The sequence below is a fragment of the Heterocephalus glaber genome, unplaced genomic scaffold (assembly GCF_053883595.1).
Source record: "Heterocephalus glaber isolate CG9 unplaced genomic scaffold, H.glaber_assembly_v1.0 deba00001761, whole genome shotgun sequence".
Lineage (NCBI taxonomy): Eukaryota > Metazoa > Chordata > Mammalia > Rodentia > Bathyergidae > Heterocephalus > Heterocephalus glaber.
Window position 1 is genome coordinate 1,672,764 of NW_028258458.1, and position 24,393 is coordinate 1,697,156.

The following is a 24,393-nucleotide window of genomic DNA, read 5'->3' on the forward strand; positions in this document are numbered from 1 at the left end:
CACTTCCTGAGGCAGCTGTCCCTCTGGCTTCTAGCAGTCGAGGTCAACCCTGGAATTGGGGTGTAGTGGGCGGGGAGAGGCACGAACCACTGTCCCAGGAAGAGCAGCTGCCTGTGGTTGTTCAGGGCACTGTCACTGCAAAGAGAACACAGATTCTGTGCAGGCAGCTGTAGGAGCTTTCGGTGAAGATGTTGGTGTTACTCCTGCTGCTCTGACCGACTTGCTCCCGTTTGCCTGGAACATTCTGGGTTTGAACACCGAAATATCACATCTGGGGACGCCCTGGTGCTGGGGAAACTGGGGTAGCTGGTCACCCTGTCGACAATGGACTTTCCCTGCCTCTGACTTCCCCCCAGTTTCTCCCTGCTGCCTTCTGCTGGCTCCTACCTCTGTTCCTAGGGCCCAAAGGTCACTGTTCGGGGTTCTCACCATGAATCCCCACCAGCCTCACCCCCAAGCCCATCTCCTATCCACACACGAGCTCTGTCTGCCCTTGAGGGGAGCGGAGAGATGGGGAGGTGAAGAGACAGTGAGAGGCGACAGCTACTTTCTTAAGAACCTTTTCATAGGCATTTCTTTTCCTGTCCTTAATTGCCTAGCATTGCTTTGATAAGGACAACAGTAACATAAAACGACATTGTTGCATGTCACTTATGCCATCGGTGTGCAGTGTCTACCTTTACCCTTAGGGACATATCCCAGGACCCCTCAGGGTGCGTGGAGTCTGGGTACCAGCAAGCCCTATATACACTGTTTCTTTTTCTATCCATACATGCTTAGGATGAAGCTCAGTTTATACATTAAGCACAGTGACACGTTAAAAACTATGATTAATCAAAAACCAAAGCAATCATAGCCACATATTATAAGAAACGTTACTTAAAGCCTATGCACCGTTTATTTCTGAACTATTTAATAGTTGTTGGGGACTACTGTGTGTTTTACCACATTAAAAAAAAATTGGTCTACCACTTGATAGAAGGTATTTTTTTGTTCTTTTTTGCCAGCGGAATGGGCACACTTGCCTCCTGCTGTCAGCACTCTTGAGCGCCCCTCTCTGCCCAATCATTGAGTTGCAGTCATTTGTCCCCTGCCTGCTTCCCTGCCTTCCGGTCAGATGCTCTGTCCCTAGGGACCACCTGCTTCTGGGACAGAGCATCAGGTTGTGTGTGAGCTCGTATCCTTGCCTGGGTATCCTGTGGAGGTTTGAGTCTCTTGTTTGCTTTTTTATGCAATCGACTTCTTCACCTTTGATCAAGTTTCAGTTCTTGTTTTGCTTCTTGTTTTTGCTTTGTGTGTGTGTGTGTGTGTCTAGCGAGAGCACTTTGTCAGTTTCTGGAGCTTTGCATCACGTTCGCTTGCTTTCCACCCCTCAAGATGCCCAGCCAGGGTACAGGACTCGGGTGAGAGAGTGTCTTCCCTTCTGTGTTAGAGCAGCTATCTTCGATTTCTATATTTGCTTATTTATCCCTTCCTACTCGGTGACTCATTCTTCTTGGAAGAAACTTTGGGCCCCGAGTTCCCTGCCCCCACCCCCTGCCACTGCTAGGCTGATTTGTTTTCTTGTGATTATCATCACATGATAAGCTCGGGAGTTTTCACATTTCTTTCTCTTCCCCACCCTCCTCCTCCCCCTAAGCTTTTCCAGCCCAGTTCTCTGCATGCACTGTTAGCTTTGAAACTGTTTCGGCAAGTTTTCTAAGTTGTGGTCTAATTCTTCGCCCAGTGAGCCTCCTGCCTCGCCGAGCAAGCTCCGAGTTCACCTTGGTGATGATGCGCGTCTCGTGGGGTATGCGCCCCGCTTTCTGTATCTCCCACTCTGACAGCCGTCTAGATGGATTCCCGTTCTTTTGATGATGATGAACACCTCAAAAGGCAGCACCGCGGGAAAGAAAGCGCTGTCAATTTGTCCTTGGCTAGGAAGCCGTGGATCTGTACGGTTCTGAGGAGGCAGAGAGACTGGAGGTGTCGGAAAGGCTGGGAGTGACGTGGGCTGTGAGGCCTGTTGATTCCTGCCCGTCCCTGGCTTTGCAGGAGGCCTGGCCGAGAATCCCACATGGGCTGGTCGCAAGGAGACGTTATGAAGCCAGACAGTTCTGGGTTCGAGAGCTGACCTCCCACGGCCCAGCCGTGAGATCTTAGTCACTTAATTGTCTGAGCCAGGGGTCACCCCGTGGGGCGACTCCCTCCTGTGGGCCATGTCCTGGCCCCTCTTCTTCCCTTCCCTTCCCTTCCCTTTCTCTCTCTTGCTTTTCCTCCCCTCTCCTCCCCTCCCCTCTCCTCTCCTCTCCTCTTTTCTCTTTCTTTCCCTCATTCTTTCAGGATACTGAGGATCGAACACTGAGCTATGTCTCCAGCTCCCCTTGATTTTATTCTTTGAGACAGGATCTCACCAAGTCACTAGGTTACCCAGGCTGGGCTCAAATTCGAGATCCTCCTGTCTCAGCCTCCCGGAGTGCTGAGGTCACAGGGGTGCTCCACCACACCACGCTGGACTGCCTTTTTTCTCCCAGGTAATAAGATAGATACCAATCACTTTTACATTTAAAGTGAAAAATAAGCATTAAGTATGTTAATCAACACATACCAAGTTATAGTCAGATAGGGAGAAAAAGTTCCAAGTATCTCTTGGACTGAATGGTGGCTACAGTTAATAATGATACACATTTGAAAATTGCTAAAAGAAGGGCTTTTAGGAGCTGGGGATGGTGGCACATGCTTGTAATCCCAGATTGTAGGAGGCTGAGGCAGGAGGATCACTGTGAGTTCCAGGCCAGCCTGGGCTACATAGAATTTAAGACCCCTGCAGCAGCTTTTAGGTAAGGAGTACGGCAGACCGAGGGAACTTTGATGTTAAGCACCAAAATACAATTTGATAGGAGGAATAAGTTCTAGTGTTCTATAGCACAGTTTACAACAATTTATTGTATGTTTTAATAGAGAAACTAGAAGAGCGGGATTAGAAGGTTCCTACCAGTAAGAAATGATAAATGTTGACGGTGATAAAGGCCAGTTCCTTCCCCCCGATTACTACCCATTGTATACACGTACTGCACCTATAACCTTGTACCTCATAAACATGCACAGTTGTTACATGTCAAACAAAAATATTTGAAAATTAAGCTAGAAAAGAATGCATTTTAAATGTTCTCACTACAAAGAAATAACAAGTACGGGAGGTGATTCGTGTATCCATTCACCTGCTTTGATCATTCCACAGTGTGGGCCTGTATCGTGATATCCCATGCTGTCCGTACACACTGGCTACTGTTTTTCATCAGTTAAAAATAAAGTTTAAAAATATAAAATGAGTATTTCATGACATTACACAAAATTCAGATTTTAGTGTTCACAAAGTATTTTTGGCACCTGGTCATGTTTGTTGGTTTTTGGAGGTTACAGATTTGACTTTGGCTATTTTATTTATTTATTATTTATTTATTTATTTGGTACCGGGGATTGAACTCAGGATCTTGTGTTTGTGAGGCAGGCAGTGGAACCATTGAGCTAAACCCCCGGCCCATCTTTTAAAAAAAAATTCTTTTTGGTATGGGGATCGAACTCAGAACCATGCACTCTCAAGGCAGCTGGTGGAACCACTGAGCTAAATCCCTGGCCCCTTAAAAAAATATTTTTATTGGTATGTCCTTGCAGTACATAATAATTACAATCATCTTGGGGAATTGGTACATACACTCATTGCATCTGATACATTTTTCCTTTTCCTTTTCCTCCCCTCTCTCCATCCTAGGTCCCTTTCCCACTTCCACAAAGTCTACCTCCCTGTTTCTTATCATCTCTTTTTATTTTTCTCTTTAAATTATTTATATGTTGGGCTCCCACTGAAGAGAAACCATGCAATATTTAAGCTTGTGTGTCTGATTTATTTCACATCACACTATGATCTCAAGGTGCATCTATTTTTCTACAAATGACTGAAATTTGTCCTTCTTTATGGCTAAGTAATACTCCACTATATATATATATATATATATATATATATATATATATATATATATATATATGTCGCATTTTCTTTATCCATTTCTCGATGAACACAGGCCACTCCCTAAATTTAGCTACTGTGCTGCTACAGACACGGGTATGCATGGATCTCTGTAACAGGATGTCTTTAACTCTTTCTGGAAGATATCAAGGCAAGGGGAAGCTGGATCAAGTGGAATTTCTATTTTTAGTTTTTTGAGGAATCTCCATACCAGTGGTTGTTTTCATTCCACAATAGCGAGGTTGAATCTGACGCATGAAGTGAGAATATTGTCTGTGGGCCCTGGACAGCTCCCATCCTCAGTCCCGGTTTCCTGGCCTATGAGATGAGGGCCACGCGGTTTCCGGCTTTGTTGCCATCCGCGTGCCTCCGTTTCCCTGTCTGTAACTCCGTGGCTTGCCAGGCCCTTGCCTCCCAAAGCCGAGACTGGCTTCCAACTCCCTCTAGACAGCTCCGCGCGGGCTCCGAGGGTCGCAGCCGCCTCCGGGTGCGCGGAGCTCAGCCCCGTCTCTCCCCTCTCCTAGGAGCTGCACCTGTGTGTCTCCCGGAAGCACTACGCCCTGGAGAAGGGGTGCAGACTGCGGGGGCTGCAGCCAGGCAACTACAGCGTGCGGATCCGGGCCACCTCCCTGGCGGGGAACGGCTCCTGGACGGAAGCCACCTATTTCTACGTGACAAATTATTGTAAGTCTCCCGGCGGCCTCCAGGGGCCGCTGTGGGCCCCTTGCTGTGGACCTGGTGTGGGACATTTAAGAGCTGACTGTGGGAAACCTGAGGGTGCTGGCCCTGGCCTTGGCTCTTGAGTCCCCGTGTGCCCAGGACGGGGTGTTTGACCCCTCCCTGACGCTGCGCTGTCTCCTGTGTACACCTGACCCGCTGCCTTCTCAGCTTTTGCGCTCTCAGGGGGAACAAACCATGGATCACTTTTATCAGGAAAGAAACATCACATCTGTTCGGTTGTGTGGAGACTTCTTGTCATTATTCCCTAAATAATCCCATGTGGCAACTCTTTCCATAGCATTTCCATCGCACTTGGTATTCTCAGTTACCTGGGCATGATTTAAATTGTATAAGAGGATGCAGGTCGGTTCTGTGTAAATACTACACCTTTATATATGAGGGGCTGGGACATCTTTGGATCGGGGTGTCCAGGGGTCCTGGAGACACCAGGGCATAACTGTAGTTGGGGGAAATGACAGGACCTGTTTCAGGGTTGGAGAAGGGTTTCGGTGACATGATGTCAAGGGCTGTCACAGGCACCTCTGAGGGATGTGTTAGCTCTTGTTCTGCTGTCTCCATCTTTGTTTCATTCTTCATTCACTCAGAGGTACTTTGCACTGAGCTGCATCCCCAGCCCTTTATTTTAATTTTGAAATAAGGCATCACTAAGTCACTAAGTTGCCCAGGCTGGGCTCAGATTTGGAGTCGTCCTCCCTCAGCCTCCCAGAGTGCTGGGGTTACAAGCTAGTACCACCACGCCTGGGTCCCCCTGTGTTAGTAGATGGGCCATGTCCTCTAGGGAAGGGGGCGGAGCACACCTGCTCTCCCTTGGGTACGGCAAGCATCCAGAGCATGAAGGCAGGGAGAGGTGGGGACCACAGACCACCCCTGGAGGTGGCGGCCTCCTGGCTGAGACCTTCAAGGATGCATGTGTGGCTGTCGAAGCGGGAGATCTGTTCAGCCCGTCACACGGTAGGAAGCCCTGTCAGCAGTGAGCTGGGGGGAACATTGGAGACTGGGAGGAGGAGGGATCTAAAGTAGTGGTGAGGGGAGACTTCTGCTTCCTGGCTGCATTTTCCAACCCTGGGCATGATGAGAAGGTGGAAGTGGGGAGAGATCCTTGCTGGCCTGGTTCTGGATGTGGCCAGCACTGTCCTGATGGCAGCGGAGTGTACTGCACAAACCTATTGCTGCCTGCCTGGGCTTAGTGCAGAGACCACAAGCTTGAGGGCACGGTGGTCTCAAACAACACCGGGCTCCTTCAGACAGCAGCCATTAGGTTTGGAGTCTCCAGCCCACCTGCACTTCTGATCAACTGCTTACAAATTCGGGGGTTCTCATGACCCCTGGGAGTAGCTAGTTGGTTAGAATGACTGACTCACAGACTCAAGAAAGTGCTGTGATTATGAAGGCAGTTTTATAATAGCCATTAGGTCAGGAGCCACCAGCTGGGTGTGGTGGTGCAGGTCCATAATCTCAGGGAGGCTGAGGCAGGAGAATCGTAAGTTCAAGCCCAGCCTGGGCGACTTGGTCTTGAAATAAAACACATTTCAAAAAAGGGTCTGGAGATGTAGCTTTGTGTATTGCCTAGTACTAAAAAAACCCCCCAGAGATGAGGACCCTACCGATAGGATGGGCCCTGGGGGTCCCCAGTGCAGTGCTGCCAGGTCCACACCACATTGAATTGGGGTGCACCCCATGTCAGTGTCCTCCCCAGCCAGATCCACTCTGAGCTTTGGTGTATGGAGCCTTTACTGAGGTTCCCTCGTGTGGGTGTGATTGATCCAGTCACCGTCCTTGGGACCGTGCTCCAGCCACCACTCCTGCTCCACCCCTGTCTCTGGAGGTCAGGTGGCTTCACGTCCCCACCCCCCAGCCCCCACCCCAAGCCAGGCCATCCCTATTTAGGGCTGACCCAAGGTCACGAGAGTAACAGACACCCCTCTTCCTTGAGAAACTCCAAGGGGTTGGCATCTCCCTTGGAGGAACCAGGGTCAGATGCTTTACCATGTGGAAAGGAGGCAAGCGCCTGGTGGAGATGCTGTCATGCTGCTCGGGGGAGGAGGAGGAGCAGACACAGGAGAGTGGCCAGACCTCTGCACTCAGGGTTCTCATTCAGTGACCAGATATTTACGGTAGCATTCTATGGGCTGTGGGCCTCCAGGGACAGGAGGAGGCAGCTCCTATGCATTCAGGGAGGAACAGGAGGAGGGAATTCTCAGGACAGAGCTGCCCCCTGCAGGCCTTAAGAAGCATTATCAAGAACTGCTCCAGACCGCCCATGTTCGAGTCCCCTCTCTCTCTGGAGCAGCTCTGGGACTTGGGCTAGGACCTTCTTCTTCCAACAAGCCTCCAACCTGTCGGTTAAATGGAGGTTGTCATTACCCCTCCCTCCTTGGTGGATGGGACCATTGAGTACCATGGTCTGCGTGGAGCTCTTCGAACTGTAGCTGGCATTTAGTAAGTGTTCAGTACATTGTTGCTGCATTATTATGGTACTGGGGATTGAACCCAGGGTCTTTGCACTAAGCTACATCCCAGTCCTTCTAAATTATTTATTTATTTTGAGACTGGGTCTTGATAAGGCTGGGCTTGAAGTTTTGATCCTCCTGTCTCAGCCTCCCAGAGTGCTAGGGTGGTAAGTGGCAGGGACCATGCCTGGCTGCACACTGCTATTATTAAGAACCTGAAAAATGAGATTTGTTCCTCAGCATTTGAGAACGTGTTTTCTTCCTTGCCTTTAAAGAGTCTGAGTGTATGAGCTTGTTCATAATTACTCACAACTTGACCTTGTTTGTGAATTTAAAAACAAAACCCTAAGACTCCAGATGACGTTTCTCCAACCAGTTCTAAAGGGGTCCTTTGGGAGACAAATGCATTTTCCTTTATTTAGCCTAGTATTTATTTTCTTGGTAGCCAGGTGTGTTAGTCAGCTTTCCATGGCTATATCGTATACCTGAGACAATTTGCTTATAAAGAGGAAAGGTTTCTTTTCACTCAACTTTAGAGGATCCAGCAGAAGACAGATCAGGCTTCTATTGGGGGTGCTGAGAGCAGTGGTGAGGAGTACGTGGCAGAGCAACTGCTCACCTCATGGTCAGGAAGAGGGAAGGGGAGGGAGGGAGGGAGAGAGAGAGAAAGAGAGAGAGGCAGACAGATAGACCAGGGTCCCACAAGCCCCTTTAAGGGCACAACCGTGAAGACCCCGTGACCTTCTGCTAGGCTCTGCCTCTCTCAGACTCCAGCACCTCCCAGTAGCATGACCCTGGGACCAAGCCTTTAACTCTTGGGCTGCAAGGGACATTCATGACCTAAACTGGTGTCACACGCCTGTCATCCCAACATTCTGGGAGGCTGAGGCAGGAGGATCACAAGTATGAGCCCAAACTGAGCAACCTAGTGATCTATTGAGACCTAATCTCAGAGTAAAAAATAAAGAGGCCTGAGTTAGGCCAGTGCTGCTGAGAAGTGGAGAAGTCCTCATTGTTGTTAGTGAACCTGTGGCGTGCATGTGGGACCACGGCCTTAAAGATTAGCCACATTGGCTGAAAATGGTGAGAATGAAAAACTAGCTGCTCTTGAGGCCAAAATTTGTCATCAAATTGAGCATTATTTTGGAGACTTCAATTTGCCACAGGACAAATTTTTAAAGGAACAGATCAAATTGGATGAAGGCTGGGTACCCTTGGAAATAATGATAAAATTCAACAGGCTTACTCGCCTAACAACAGACTTTAATGTAATAGTTGAAGCATTGAGCAAATCTAAAGCAGAACTCATGGAAATCCGCGAAGATAAAACTAAAATCAGAAGATCTCCAACAAACCCCTCCCTGAAGTGACTGATGAGTATAAAAATGATGTAAAAACCAGATCTGTTCATATTAAAGGCTTCCCAATGGTGCAACCCTCGATGATGTCAAAGAATGGCTAGAAGATAAAGGTCAAATACTAAATAACCAGATGAGAAGAACATTACACAAAGCATTTAAGGGATCAATATTTGCTGTGTTTGACAGCATTGAATCTGCGAAGAAGTTTGTAGAAACTCCGGGCCAGAAGTATAAAGACATAGACTTGCTAATACTTTTTAAGGAAGATTATTTTGCAAAGAAAAATGAAGAAAGAAAGCAAAATAAAGTGGAAGCTAAATTAAGAGCTAAACAAGAGCAAGAAGAAAAACAGAAGTTAGCAGAAGATGCTGAAATGAAATCTCTAGAAGAAAAGATTGGATGCTTGCTGAAGTTCTCAGGTGACTTAGCTGATCAGACCTGTAGAGAAGATTTGCGCATCCTTTTCTCAAATCACGGTGAAATAAAATGGATAGACTTTGGCAGAGGAGCAAACGAGGGAGTAATTCTAGTTAAAGAAAAAGCCAAGGAAGCACTGGATAAAGCCAAAGATACAAACAATGGTAGCCTACAACTAAGAAACAAAGAAGTGACGTAGGAAGTACTGGAAGGAGAGGTGGAGAAAGAAGCTTTGAAAAAAATCATAGAAGATCAACAAGAATCCCTAAACAAATGGAAATCAAAAGGTCGCAGATTTAAAGGGAAAGGAAAAGGAAATAAAGCTGCCCAGCCTGGATCTGCTAAAGGAAAAGTACAGTTTCAGGGCAAGAAAACAAAATTTCATAGTGATGAAGAACATGATTAAAAATGGTGCAGCTGGACCACTGAAAAGAGCAAGAGAAGAAACAGACAAAGAAGAACCTGCATCAAAACAACAGGAAACAGAAAACGGTGCCAGAGACCAGTAGTTTCGTAACCAATTTTTAAAAAATTCATCTTAGATTTTAAGCTGCTTTTTGTCTTTGGAGGCTTTTAAAAAGAAAACCGAATTAAGTCCACTTCAATGTCCACCTGTGAAAAAGGACAATCATTTTGTTGTTGTTTTAACTTGTCTTCTTGTTGTTGTTAGTCACACACATCTTTTTAAAAATGTGTAGTTCTGTTTGTGTTCACATGACTCAAATATCAAAAGGAAGATTCCTCCACTAAATTGCCTTTGTAATATGAGAATATATTAGCATAAAGTAACAAAATATATACTATATAAAAAGTAAAAAAAAAAATAAATAAAGAGGCCTGGGAATATAGCTCAAGGTGAAGGCCCAGGGTTCCTGCCTCAGTACTGAAAACAAAGAAATGAAGTGTGAAATTTGCGGCAAACACATTTGGATGTGAAACATGTATTTTCTTGTTCTATTTCAGCAGATGTCTCATCAAACATTGCAAAGATGATCATTGGTCCCCTCATTTTCGTCTTTCTCTTCAGTATTGTGATTGGGAGTATTTATCTATTCCTGAGGAAGAGGTAAGCGTGTGCTGGACTGGAGCATGGGTAGCAATGCGGAAACATTTGCCTAGATACAGGTATAGTAGAGCTGAGTTTATTGTAAATGTTACTGGATCTGCAACAGAAGATTTCCGACATCCGGTGGGGTTATCAGGATGAGGCCCCATCATAAATCGAGGAGCATCCATATAGTACAGACACTCCTCATTTAATGACTGAGTTATGTTCCTGTGACTAGGCCATTAAATGCATTGGTGGCTAGATGAGGAATTGTGTATCATATGTACAAAACAATATTCAGAAGAAGGAAATGGTCAAAGGAAACTCCAACTTGATGACTTATTTGCGTAACTCTTACATGCAGTACTATAATGTACAACAGAACACAAAACTACAATACTGTACAGTACAATCAGCAAAAATTACAGTACTGTATAAACAAGGTGGACTGCATGAAAAAGACACTGAAGCTCTATAAACAGGATGTATAGAACTGTACAAAAAATAGATGGGTCATAAGTCCAGGTGGCGGGTTGTAAGTCTGTACAGCATCCCTTGGTCAGTAAGTCTGAATAGACGTTAATCAGGTAGGTCATTAAATGAGGAATATCTATTTCCGTTGTATGGAGACAATTATGTCAACATGAGAGATGATGTTGATAACTTCAAGAGCATCGATCATAGTCAAATGTTGTAAAATAATTAGAAAGCAATGAGCTGAATTCTTACTGCTTAATAATTTATTGTTATTACCTTTGCTCTTAGTATAGTTTATTGAATTGTGATCCTCTATTTTTTTTTTTTTTGGTGGTACTGGGGGTCAAGCCCAGGGCTTCTCTTCCACTGAACTATACCCCCAGCCCTTTTTATTGTTTTTGAGACAGGGTCTTGCTAAGTTCCCCAGGCAGGACTCAAACTTGTGACCCTCCCACCTCAGCCTCCCTCGGTGCTGTGTCATTTCATTTTTCATGATGGTCATATTTAACAGTTGTTCCCCACCAGCTGGGAAGAGCTGGCTGTAGCATGGTACTGAGTGCGGAGCATTTAGGTGATACCCAGACAAGCCAGCCAGGGAGGGGCGGGCGTTCCCATGCTGATGGCATCTGTTTAGGAGTACATGGAAGGCTCCCTCTCTGCCGTGGCGTCTGTCTGGACAGACAACAGAAGAAATACACCAATCTGGATTTGTGCTGCGGGCCTTTACCACGGTGCGAACATTTACTCTGTGGCCAATTCCAAGATGCACAGAGTGCCGTGAGAATCTCAAGCTGTCCCCCTCTTCTCCCCCAGACAGCCGGATGGGCCAATGGGACCGCTGTACGCCTCCTCGAACCCTGAGTACCTCAGCGCCAGTGACGGTGAGTACCAGCCCCTGCCGCCATTGAGTGAGGGCTGAGGGCGGCTGACAGCCCGAGAGGGAGAGAAAGCCCCCTTGTCATTTGAGCTCGCCCACCTGCTCCTACTGCAGGAAGCCCGTAAGATGAACCCGTCTGAGGGGGCTGACATAGCTGATCTGGGGTCCTAGGGCTGAGACCTTTGTGCCACAGCCTTGGGAGTGCCGTGCTGGAGAGTGCAGCTGAGGTCAGGGCCAGAGAGCCCGGTCCAAACTTGCTGTCCACACTGGGAGGCGGGAATTGGAAGGTGAAACGGGAGCCTCAGGGCAAGAAGCAGCAAGTGATGGCTGGCTGAGCTGGGGAGACACGTTCTGTGGTTGGTGGCAGGTGCACGAGGGTAGTGTTGATGTTCAGGCTCAGGTGAGACCGATACTGATGGCAAGTGCACCCCCTTGTCCTTGACTGTACCCAAGGGCAGTGAGCGACCTGGGTAGACAAGGCACAGTTGTTTCTGAAGAGATGAAGGAATCCATTGTGTCACAAGTTTTTCAAGTGCTTCTTGCAGAATTTGACTTCTGAGGCATGAATGTGACTGGCCAGTGGCATGCTGCCCTGGGATGGCCTCACTCCCCTGTCTGGGGACCAGCAGGATGGGTGGCCCCAAGTGGGGGTCACAGAGCCTCCCTCCCTCCCTCCATGTGGCTAGCCTGGGTGTCATTCTGTGGTGTGCTCTGGAGGTTCCTTGCAGCAAGAAAGGGCACGCTCCAGGACTGAGGGGCCCTCCTCATCTCTGCTTGGGTTGGATGTGTTGATGCCCGTTAACCAAAGCAAGTACCACAAGGCCATGTCCAGGATTAAGAGATGGGGGCATAGAGTCCACACCTTTCTGGGAAGAATCACCAAGTACTAGGGCCATCTTGGTTTTACAACCCAACCTCCATCCTCTTTGCACTTTATAGCTCCAGCGGAAGTGGTGCCATTCAGTAGCAGGAGTCTGAAATCAGCAAGGGGTAGGGATGCAGGCCTGGCTGAACACATACAGGCTAGGATCTTAGACTGGGGTTGGCTCCTTCCGTAGACTCTGCCACCTTTTCCAATGCCCTGTTCTCCAGAATATGCCCCATGCCCAGCATAGGTCCTGGATCACAGAATGAGTGAACATTGTGGGGGACTCAGACAAGGGCTGTGAGAGGGAGTGGCTGGGAACCCCCAAGGGATTGGTCAAGAGTGCCATGTAGATAAGTGAGAAGTAGTATTTCCCTGTTCTGTGTATGTGCCGGACGAGTGGGAGGTCCCTCGAGAGAAGATCACCCTCCTGAGAGAGCTGGGGCAGGGCTCCTTTGGCATGGTATACGAGGGAAATGCCAAGGACATCGTCAAGGGTGAGGCAGAGACTCGAGTGGCGGTGAAGACGGTCAATGAAGCAGCCAGTCTCCGAGAGAGGATCGAATTCCTCAACGAGGCCTCCGTCATGAAAGGCTTCACATGTCATCACGTGGTGAGTGTGGCTTGGATGGGGCGAAGGCTTTCTTTCATGTCCTTTCCCTCACTGAACCTCTTCCTACCACACAGAGCCACCAAGGACAGTGGGTTCAAACCCTTGTCCACTCCCTACCTGGCCAAGCCTCCCATCCTAAAGATTTTGGGAGAAATCTCTCCCTTCTCCATCCCACCTTCTCCCTCCTCACTTGGAACAAAACTCTCTCTCTCCCTCTCCCTCTCCCTCTCGCTCTCTCTCTCTCATCACTTTCCAGAATTTTCTGTCACTTTCTGGAATCTTCTCTTGGTTTCTAGACTGTTCTATGGGTGTCCAGAATTTCTCATCACTTTCCAAAATTTTTCATTGCTGTCCAGAATTCTCCTTTGCTTTCTGTAATCTTCCATCTAGTCCCTCTTCCTGGCTCCTTTGTAACTGCTAACTACATGGACATCCACCCATTCCTACCTGCCTTCATTCTTGCTTCTCCTTGAAGCTAACACAAACCTATCTTTCCTTTCTGAGCCCCTTGGTTTCTCTTTGGGCCTTATATCCTTTCATTCTTACCACGCACATTTATGAGAGCTCTTAGGCCCCTTTCTTGTTCATGATGCACCAGAAGGTGCGTCCTTATGAAGCCCCCAGGACAGCAGGTGGTGGGGACAGATTCCAAACCCAAAGTGCTCATGATGTGCTAGGAGATGTTATGCAAAAATAAAAAAAGAGCCAGGTGCGGTGGCACACAGCTGTAATCTTAGCATTCAGGAGGCCGAGCCAGAAGGATCATGAGTTCAAGGGCTACTGGACTATAGAGTGAGACCTTGCCTCACAAAAACAAACAGACAAATAGTGAAAAGAGGGAACGGTTGGAGTATATTTGAGCAAAGACTTCAAGGATGTGAAGGACTGAGTTCTACGGTTGTGGGAGGGAACAGAATCAGGCAGAGGGAACAGTTAATGCAGGAACAACTAAGGAGGTAGGGAGGTGCCTTGTGTGCTCAGAAACACTTGGGGGTGGGATTTTTTGGACTGCCACTGTGTGTAACAGGTCTGTCCCCTCCCCGCCAGACTAGGGCTGACTGAGCTCCATCCAGGAACTGGGCTATGCATGTGCCTTGGGCACTAGACAGACTGCAGTGAGTTGAAATCATCCCACAGACCCTCACTCAAGAACCCTGTGCTTACTCCACAGGTTCGCCTCCTGGGAGTGGTGTCCAAGGGCCAGCCAACGCTGGTGGTGATGGAGTTGATGGCCCATGGAGACTTGAAGAGCTACCTCCGCTCCTTGCGGCCAGAGTCTGAGGTGAGTTGCTTCTAGGTCCCTGGCCAGACATCTGCTCCCCTCCTGCGGGTACCAGTGTCCCTGAAGACCACCTCGTGTTTCAACTTTAGAATAACCCCGGCCGCCCTCCCCCTACTCTACAAGAGATGATTCAGATGGCGGCGGAGATTGCCGATGGGATGGCGTACCTGAATGCCAAGAAGTTTGTGCACCGAGACCTGGCAGCTCGAAACTGCATGGTTGCCCATGATTTTACTGTCAAAATCGGAGGTTTGTCTTGCGAAATTTTTTTTTTTACTTTGAAATGTATGACCCAGACCAGTTTTGGTTGCAGAATCTCTTCCGATAGTGTCAAGGGGGCAGAATTTGGGGCGGGGGTCCAAGTTTCCAGCTGTAATTCAATTGCACTTATTGGCGAACTCATTCACCTTTTCACATCTTTAGAGAACATGCATGTACTTTGTAGGTGCCAGCCACAGCAGTAGGTGCTGGAGAGGTAAATGGGGATAAATCACCATGATTTTCTGCCCTCACGAGGCATGCAGTCTTTATCTGTACCACCTGGCACAGAACAGAACGGTCCTATTGGTTGTGGCCATTTACATTTAAATGAATTTAAATTAAAGTAAACATCCAGTGCAGGCACTGCACTAGCCACAATTCATGTGTTCCATAGACTCCTGAGATAACTGGCCGCCATATTGGATAATGCAAATATAGGTGATGCCCATGACCACAGGAAGTTCTACTGGGCTGGACTGCTTCAGATAAACAGGGAAGTAGTTCACACTTACAAAACGAGATAAGGAAGACTGGGTACACAGCATTGAAGAAAATAAAAAGTTCCATGGCAGAGGGAAGGAAATGGCTCTCCCTGAAAGAAGGCAATGTGTCAGCCATGACTGGCAGGATGCAGAGTGCCTTTGGGGAGAGGAACAGCTGATGCATAAGGCCAAGGGGCTGGAAAGAGGGTGACAGGGCGCAAATAAAATGAATGTAGGGGACCAGAGCAGCATTAGATGTGAAGTTGAGCTGAGAGGCAAGAACCAGACTTATAAGGGTCTTGCCAGTCACGGGAAGTCATCTTGCTCTTGTCTAGCAAAGCCAGTGGGAAGCAGGGAGGGACATAATCCTACTCGTTATCCCAAAAGACATTCTTGTACATTAACAATGAGAATCAGGAAGGGGTATGAGCCCATTAATGATCCCAAATGATACTTTACATTAGCAATGGGAGTGGAAAGGGACGCGATGCTATCCATAGGGCTTCTCTTGGACAGTGGGCTGTCCATTATCAAGCGGGAAAGATGGGCCCCCTGGTAGAGAGGGTGGTGGAACTTGGTGGTGCCAGGGTAATGAAAAGAATGGATGGATTAGGAGAGATGTAGTGGAAGAATGGGATGGATCGGCTTCTGTCTTGGACGTGGGTTGTGAGGACAGAGTGTGATCAAAGAACAGCCTGGGTCTAGGTTCTGACTGGACAGCTGGCTGGACAGCAGGGCTCTATTCAGTGGAGAACTGTAAGCCCAGAGTTCCCAGGGATGTGCCCTGTGAGGGTACAGATGGGAAGAATGCATAATTGAGATGAGGTTCCAAGCTTGGGGCCAGAATGTCACTTCCTTATCACTTGGTGCCTCGTTTTCCCTCTCTTTAAATGGTGCCCCATGTTCTCTTTATACTTCCCCATGAAGACCCTCTCTGGATTCGGCCTTTACCTAGGTGAACACACACCCAAGGGGCAGATGAGCCATTCTGAGGGCTCTGTGAGGGGCGGAGCAGTCAGACAGCAGATGTTGGGGCCACACGCTGAAGGTTGTGAGTGTATGAACTGTTTGTTTCCAGACTTTGGAATGACCAGGGACATCTACGAAACGGATTACTACCGGAAAGGGGGCAAAGGTCTGCTCCCTGTGCGGTGGATGGCACCGGAGTCCCTGAAAGATGGGGTCTTCACCACTTCCTCCGACATGTGGTGAGTTGTGCACGGGTTGGTGGACAGATGTGCTGGGCTTGAATGTCAGGTGATCTGCTAGTGCAGAGGAAAGGCTGTCTGTCTCCTTCAGGTCTCCCAGGAAGTGAAGGAGTGTTTTTCTGAGGACCTTTGCAAGGGGATCCTTACATTCTGATTGTAATCTTCCTAAGTTCCTGTAATCTTACAGGAACTTAGGAATTGCAATTGCAACATGAATTGTCTTATTTATTGGCCAACTGGGTTCTAATAAACCAGAAGAGAGGATGTGTGTATATTTGTGTGTCTGACTATGTGTTTTACCAGCTTCTTTTTTGACTACTCTGTCATTGGCAGGTCCTTTGGTGTAGTCCTTTGGGAAATCACCAGCTTGGCAGAACAGCCTTACCAAGGGCTGTCTAATGAACAGGTGTTGAAATTTGTCATGGATGGAGGGTATCTGGACCAGCCTGACAATTGTCCAGAGAGAGTGTAAGTGTAGAAGGGGTATGCGGTGTGCAAGATGTTCCTCAAAAAGACATTGTCCTTTACACGTTTGCATGTTTGCCTATCATATGTTTCCATGCATGGTTGTGCTTGCAAGCCATATGCCTACTGTGTGTTTGTTTGAATAACCTGTTTTTCTACATTCTTGTGTTTGCACATCACATTTTACGTGCAATTTATGTTTGTATATTGCATTTTGCACTCACACTTGCCTGCATATGTGCTTGTGTTAGCATATTATATCTTACACATGTGCTGTGTTTGCATAGCACATCAACATGCATGCACATGTTTTCATAATAAATAGTTATAAGCACATTTGTATTTGAATTCATGTCTACATGTCATATCTTTGCGTGCACACTTAAGTTTGCATATTCTATGTCTTACATATCATATCTTTATATCTGTGGCTGCCTCTGGATATCATACGTCTACATTCATGCATGTGTTTCCACATCATTACATGTATGCTTTTCTTGCATGTCACATCTTTGGAGGGTTGTATAAGCAACCTAGAGCAGTGGTTACCTCTGGAGAAGGGAACATGAGTGGGAACACGAGAGACCTCTGTATGGTTGCTTTTTTCTCTATACGCTTAAAATTTTGCTTTGTTTCCCCAAACTATTTTTGTTTTAAGTTTTTGTTAGTGAATGAAATGGTCAACATATGTGCATGCCATTAAACATTAGGAAAAATGTCCACCCTTGTTAATGGTGTTAATAAATGTAAAAAAAATACTGGCTTCTAAAATTAGAAAGAAAAGGAAAAGAAATGAAAAAGAAGAAAAGAAGAAAGAGAAAGAGTTTTAATATTCAGTGGTAGAAATGGTGTTGCTAGAAGCCAAACATGGTGGTGCACACCTGTAATTCCAGGACTCAGGAGGCTGAGGCAGGAGGATCTCCTTGAGTTCAAGGCCAGCCCGGGGTGCATAGTTCAGAGCCAGCCTGAACTGCATAGTGAACCCTTGTCTCAAAAAACAGAACAAATCAAACAAAAAAAGTAATGGTGTTGCTAGATAACCATTGTTATCACTCTGTTACAGTAGCTATACAGAACAATGTTATTTGAAGTTGTAAAATAGGAAAAGAAAAGAAAATGAACAAAATATTCAACAGTATGAGACTTCTGAAGAACATTGATAATATTAATATGGCATAATAATTGAAATTTCAAATGGTGCTTATAGGATATGTTATAACTCAGCAGAAAACTTACATTAAACTATCAGGTGGAAAAATTAGGTATTTATTCCACTTCCAAATATGTCAGTTAGAAAAGACTTGGGATTATAGTTGAAGGAGAGTTGTATTTTCTATACACAGTATTTTAGGAGTGGTTTTAAACTTTATACAGTGAGTACTTATTACATAGAAATTCCTTTACCATTCTGTATTAAGTTTTTGTGCTTCTGAAATTTTATGGAGGGAGATCCTTTTAATGCTTCCTCCCCCAAAGAATAAGACATCTATGACAAAAATGTATGAAGCAGAGTTATTTGGTAACTCTTAGCAAAATATTTCTAAATATTTCCTTATGAAGGACTGTGCCTAACTATGTGAACTTGGGCCAGGTGTGGTTCCAGAATCAGGGAAATTAAGTAAGGTCTGGGATAGGGGTTCACCTACTTTCCCTACAAAAGGCTGCAGTGTAAATATTTTCAGCTTCATGGGCCACGTGGCTTTCTGTTGAAGCTACTCAGCCCTGGTTGCAGTAGCTGGAAGGCATCTGTGGACATTACAGAAATGAATGGGTATAAGCACATCTATGACCAGCTATAGCTATATATATATATATATAAAGCTGGGTAAAATCCACACGGTTGGACCTGCTATGGCACAGGCATCCCAACCCCAAATGGTGTCTAAGCCTAGAATTCCTGGTGGGCACAGCGAAGTCTTTGAAGCAGGCCTGGGAAGGAGTGAAACCTTATCAGATTCCCAGGGAATGGGAGCCAAGCATGTACAAAATGTGCCACTTTCTGGAACCAGACAGAGCCCTTTTGGCTCGTTTGTTTGTTTTAGTAGAGGGAATTGAACTACAGGGCTTTTTCACTGAGCTACATCCTGTCTTTTGTTTTATTTTGAGACAGGGTCTTGCTAAGTTGCCCAGGCTAGACTTGAACTTGTTATCCTTCTGCCTCAGCCTCCTAGAGTGCTGGGGTTATAGTCATGCACCACCAGTCCTGATTTCAGATTTCTTTTCAACACTGTCTTCCAGCTGGATGTGGCGGTGCACACTTACAATCCCAGCAGTCTGGGAGGCTGAGAGGCCGGCAGATTCGAAGTTTGAGCTTAGCTTGGGCAACAGAAACAAAACTCTTCAGCACCCCTCGAATTGCTGTTTCTGCCTTGATATTTGGCCACACAGGGCCACCCGCTGCCGTGAGAGCTCAGCATCCCTGGGCGGGGCTGCTTGGCTGGGCTACCAGACTCACCACATGTCCCTCTGTCCCTCAGCACTGACCTGATGCGCATGTGCTGGCAGTTCAACCCCAAGATGCGGCCGACCTTCTTGGAGATCGTCAGCCTGCTGAAGGATGACCTTCATCCCAGCTTCCCAGAAGTCTCCTTCTTCCACAGCGAGGAGAACAAGGCCCCTGAGAGTGAGGAGTTGGAGATGGAGTTCGAGGACATGGAGAATGTCCCCTTGGATCGGTCCTCACACTGTCAGAGGGAGGAGGCCGGGGGCCGGGAGGGAGGGTCCTCGCTGGGCATCAAGCGGAACTATGAAGAGCACATCCCGTACACCCACATGAACGGGGGCAAGAAGAACGGGCGGATCCTGCCCCTGCCCCGGTCCAGCCCTTCCTAACAGTGCCTGCTTGGGGAAGGGCTTCCCGCGTTTTTCTACTTTCCTCTGGTTTGGACGCCTCCAGAAAACTCAGGATTCTCACGACTCTACCCTGATGTCAAACGGAGCTCAGATTGTTCCCAAACATTTTTGCGCATCTTTTGACCTAAAGCATACGGATGTGATTGCTGATCCAACTCATCGTCCTCAGAGGATTTAACTGTGAACCGAGAGGGAAAGGGGTTTCCACGGCTGCTGCCTTTTTGGGGCATAAACAGTTTCAAACCAGGACTCTTTTTTTTCTGTTTTTGTAGGAGATTGAGGGAAAAAAGCACCTGTTTTTACAAAGATGTTTTTTCTTTTTTTTTTTTTGCTGGTGTCTGAGCTATAAGATAAATCTTGTTTGTGGAACAAAAGTTGGCAAGAAAGGAGAAGCAAAATCCCGTTTCAGGAGAATTCGAAGCTTGACAGGGTGAGCTTTGAGAAATTTTTCTCATCCAGGTGGAAGGATTTTATTTTTCTTATTCACAAAATCAGTTCCTCAAATTGACCAATAGCTGCTGCTTTCATATTTTTGATAAAGGGTGTGCAGTCCCCACTTGTCTGCACATACACATGTGTGCATCAGTATGCATGTGTGTCCAGGTTAGAGCCTGCTGGTGTGTGTCCGGGTGTGCAACACATTCATGCTGGGTTGATGCTTTGGGTATTGGCTCATGAAGGTTCTGCTGTTCAGTGTGTTTAAGCTCACATCCTTTTCTCCCCTTCCTTTGTGTTACTGGGAGACGGTGTCCTCAACAGATTCTTCTCATGTAGAAATATTGCCTCAGGTGTTGTCTCTTGTTCCTGTTGGTGACAAAATGTTTTCCAGGAGCTGAGTGAGAAGCATTTAGATTGGAGCGATTGTGGATCTCCAGAAGACCAAAAAAAAACCAGAACAAAAAAAATGGAAGAAAAAGAAGAAGAAGGAGGAGGAGGAGGAGAAGAAGAGGAAGAAGAAAAGAAGAAAAGGAAATAGAAGAAGAAAGAACTGAGATGACAAAGAGTATTGAGAACATATTTGTAACGTATCTAATTTTTAGGGAATCTCTGGCAGCCTCCTAAGTTATTGACTATCTCCTGGGTGTTGGGTGGGAGATGGTGCGTGGGTCTGCCTGTGGGGGAGAGGGAGCGAGGCCTGAATGTCCTCCTTGTTCAGTCTCAAAGGCATCCTTTTCTGGGAATTAAGCCACATTAGCTGCTAACCCTTTTGGACATCGTGAGGCCATGCGGAGTATGTGGGCGGCTGGGTTTTGTGGATGGTCTGGCTCAGATCCTAAGGTCTGCAGGAAGTTTCCTGCTTGGATAAGCTGATGATTACCTAGAGCTGAGCCTGCCTTTGGGAACCACTGTGTGCATCCAGTGGTTCTCTGCGTGTACCTTACCTCTGAGGCACTCCTTCTCCTGGGTGTGTATCTTCCTCAGTTATTATGCAAACACAACAGAATCTGATCCCAAAGATCCACAACAATGGATGGACTTTGAAAATGCTAAGCAATATTAAAGGAGATGCCCTGGGAAAACCTGTGGGTGCCCCTCTACTCTTGGGGCATCTGACTGTCCTCAGAACCAAACTCCCAGAGCTGCTCTGTGCCCAGGGACCACAGCTGGGCCAGATGTGGTGCCTGAGGGAATATATTTCTCAGGTGCTTATAATGTTGCAATCCCTAAGAGACTTCAAGTCTGGAGGAGAAACCATCAAAGGCCTTCCTATCAATGAGAACTTCCACATGGATGTGACTCCACTGTTTCTTCTTCATGTGAAAAGAACCACGGCTGCTCAAGTGAAGAATGTGGTGAACCTACTACTTGGATTCATCAAAATGATCACCCATGGGTTCTCCCTGAGTGTATTTTCTCATAAGTGTTCGATTGCTTCCTTTTTTCTTAAGAGTTGTGGGATAGACACATAATGACAACCTCCAAGGCCTCTCAATTCTTGATTAAGAACACAGGTACACACAAATCCCAATTGCCTATTGCTGTTATTTATATGATTTGAGAAATTACAGTGTGCAAAATATTGCTGGGGAGCATCCACAGTGGATACAAGAAGCAGGAGTATAGAAATTATTTTTGCCAAAATTAATTTATAAATAGAAATGGGTCTGTATGTAAATTAAAGACACACGTAGATCTAGGTATTTTGTTCTTTTCATAGTAAATTTGTAGTGGCCATATACTACAGTAGCAGCAATTTTCACATTTTTCTAATTCAGAAAGGTTTTTCTTATATTACTGGGGGAAAGTATTTATTTTAATATATAAAATTACTCTAAAATCACTTTCGAAAAAATGGAATGCATGTAAATTTTTATCAAGGAAAAATAAATAGGTGAATGTGGGTATGATTTTTTTTTCAGCACAGTCTACCTCAGTGTATTGTTAGGATGTGGTTCAGTTACGGACATCTTTGAGACATCTGAATTGTGTTCGGATCCAATCTGTATTAGGGAAAATAGGTATCAACTGATTCTGAATGCCAAGGACCAGTAAGGATTTTGAGGGAGGAAGTTGGGATGGAGAAGTTGTAGCCTTCACATGAACGTAAATCCTTTTACTCCTGGCTGATAATATTCTCTGAGTTTAATCTTCATTTTAAAAATGGAATCTTCTATCTATTGACACCACGCTCCCCAAACATAAGCCAAGGCTTAGGCCATGAGGGTGTCTCTGATATATGAGGTACGTGGTCTTATCTTCCTCTGTGAGAGGGCAGCGTCCCGTGTCTATTGAGGTGAAGACAACCTTTGACTCACAGCCAGCACCTCACTGTCTCCCCAAGTCCCCCAGAAGTGAGTACAAAGGTGCTCAGGCTCTCTGATGCTTTGTTCCCACTCCTTTCAGACTGGTGATGCTCTCTGTGGACAGAATGAATTTCATTCTTGGGCACCTCACATCTAACAACTACAGCAATGTTTCATTTTTTTCTTCTGAGTGGGAAGGAGGTATTTTTGGAAACCCCGGTCTGAAACTCATCCGTGTACTGAGTACATTTTTAGCAACAAAACCTTGGACCCCTGCGTAAAGGTTTGGTTGACCTCAAGTGGATGCTGATTGACTTTGTGCAAATTTGAGAACCCATCTGCAGCTCTAGGCAGGGCCAGCATGGTTGCTGTCACACCCTCTACACCTCACTCTCTTGTAGTTTTAGATTCTGCCCTTCCAGACTCACCCTTCTCGACCTGCCCTGGAGAGGGATAGAGTGCTGGGCCCACCCTGTGTGGGTGGGACATCACCAATTTCATTCTGATTCATGATGCTGCATGGAAAAGAACAAGCAGTTGAAGGGTTACAAATTTCCTTTTATCATTGGGAAATGTTGACTTTGGAACAACAGAACTTTGGCTATAGAAAGGTGCAAATGTCCTGAGAATTTGTAGTGATGGATTACAAAAAAGCAACAAAACCAGATTGGGTTGACACTTCGTTTGTTTTTTAAAGAAGGTGCACTATTAGAAAACATTTTTTCTTAAAATAGTGGAATCTATGCTGTCATAGTTTCTTCTTCTAGGAGGAGAATACCAAACATCCCTTTCTCCGCGGGTCAGTCAGTGCTAGCAACCACATACCAGGAAACGATTGTGTTTGGGGAGCTGTCCTAGGTCCTGTCCTGTCATTTGAAGTTAGTACAGAGGGGAAGCATTGCTGGTTCTTTGGATATAGGCTGAGCAAAATTGACTGAAAATGTGGGAATTGATACAAGGATCTGCATGTAAAATGCTGTGATTTCTGGGAATTATGCCACCAATCAATGGGCAGATCTTCCACTCTGTCACACCAAGGCACAATAAGATGCACGTATTGAGTTGGGAGCTATTTATTGCAGCCCACTGTAACACTGGACACTGGCTGTTTCATCACCAGGGCCTGGCCTGTACTGGCCACCTTGGCAATGAATGGATGTACCATTGTCCCAACAAAAGTCATTCTCCTACTTCATGGTGGGTGGGAGTTTGGGGTTAAATGTCTTTTGGATGCCATCTGGTGAGTTCTTGATACATTAGGCTCTTCAGAAATTATGGATTTGTTGGGGTTGGGGAAAGAGGAATGGTGATTTTTTTATATAAAGGGTGCACATAGAGTAGAACCATTTTGAAAAATCTTCAAAAATTTAATTTACAGCAGAGTGGAGGCTGGAAAAGGGAAGAACAGACCCAACAGTTGTTCAGAACACATAATAGAATATGATGGACTTTTCAGAAGTTGTGACCTAAGACAAATGTGTCTTTAGGGGTCCCTAAGACAGGGAGGGAAGTAATGACTTTTATTGAGGTCATTGTCACTTTCTGCTAACCATCAAAGTCCAGGACTAGCCTCCAGCCAAATTTTATCTAAGTGTGGGCCTCAAAAATCCTTGATAGAAACCAGATCATGAATCTAGGGCTCTTGGTTCCATTTGAAAAGGAAGGAACAGCTCCCGGATGCATGTGCAGTCACGCACATATTCAGGAATGGCTTGTTTGGTCTTTATACTTTGTGTCAAAGTTGCTGCTCCTTGTCCTTTCGTGTGCCTAGGTGGCCTCAGCCCTGCGTGTTAGCGGCGCAGGATCCAATGTGCCACAGCTTTTGCTGAAAATAACTCAGAAACACAAAACCCACCCAAATCTCAATTATTATTTTTTCAATGTTTTCCTACAAGAGCCAAGTAGCATCATGTACAGACTATGCCTTTTTTAGAGGGAGGGGAATTGAAATTTTTCTGCATGTAAAATATGGAATAATTACTTGTTTATATTAAAATTCTGAATAAATTATCTGAGAATACTCTTGTTTCTGTGGGGTGTCCAGCCTGGCCTGTGTGAGGTTGTGGTTTTAGGGTGAGCTGTCTTAAGGGAACCCCTTGGGAAGTTGCTGGTTCTGAGAGATAATGAACTCCTACATTCTTCAGTGCATGACTCTGAAAGTTAATAGTTCTGTCTGGCAGAGCTGATGATCTGCATGCACATACCTGTACAGCCAAACTGGTGGCCTAAATATTGCACCAGGG

The 24,393-nt window shown here is 46.2% G+C and overlaps 1 protein-coding gene and 1 pseudogene across 5 annotated transcripts in view; both read left to right on the forward strand.

Moving 5' to 3' along the window:
* Nucleotides 1-24,160, forward strand: part of Insr (insulin receptor) — a 140,793-nt gene extending 116,633 nt beyond the window's left edge. For 3 of the 5 annotated variants that reach the window (XM_004865316.2, XM_004865317.3, XM_021245188.2), the window contains 9 exons: nucleotides 4,531-4,690; nucleotides 9,939-10,041; nucleotides 11,314-11,381; nucleotides 12,611-12,855; nucleotides 14,027-14,137; nucleotides 14,227-14,386; nucleotides 15,959-16,088; nucleotides 16,422-16,556; nucleotides 19,031-24,160. In XM_004865316.2, coding sequence (XP_004865373.1) covers nucleotides 4,531-4,690; nucleotides 9,939-10,041; nucleotides 11,314-11,381; nucleotides 12,611-12,855; nucleotides 14,027-14,137; nucleotides 14,227-14,386; nucleotides 15,959-16,088; nucleotides 16,422-16,556; nucleotides 19,031-19,385 — 1,467 coding nt within the window. In that variant the 3' untranslated portion in view covers nucleotides 19,386-24,160. The remainder of the gene's footprint in view (nucleotides 1-4,530; nucleotides 4,691-9,938; nucleotides 10,042-11,313; nucleotides 11,382-12,610; nucleotides 12,856-14,026; nucleotides 14,138-14,226; nucleotides 14,387-15,958; nucleotides 16,089-16,421; nucleotides 16,557-19,030) is intronic. The other 2 variants (XM_013065882.3, XM_021245187.2) reach the window with 1 other exon arrangement.
* LOC106007820 (lupus La protein pseudogene) lies at nucleotides 8,256-9,916 on the forward strand (annotated as a pseudogene).
* Nucleotides 24,161-24,393: the final 233 nt, after the last annotated feature.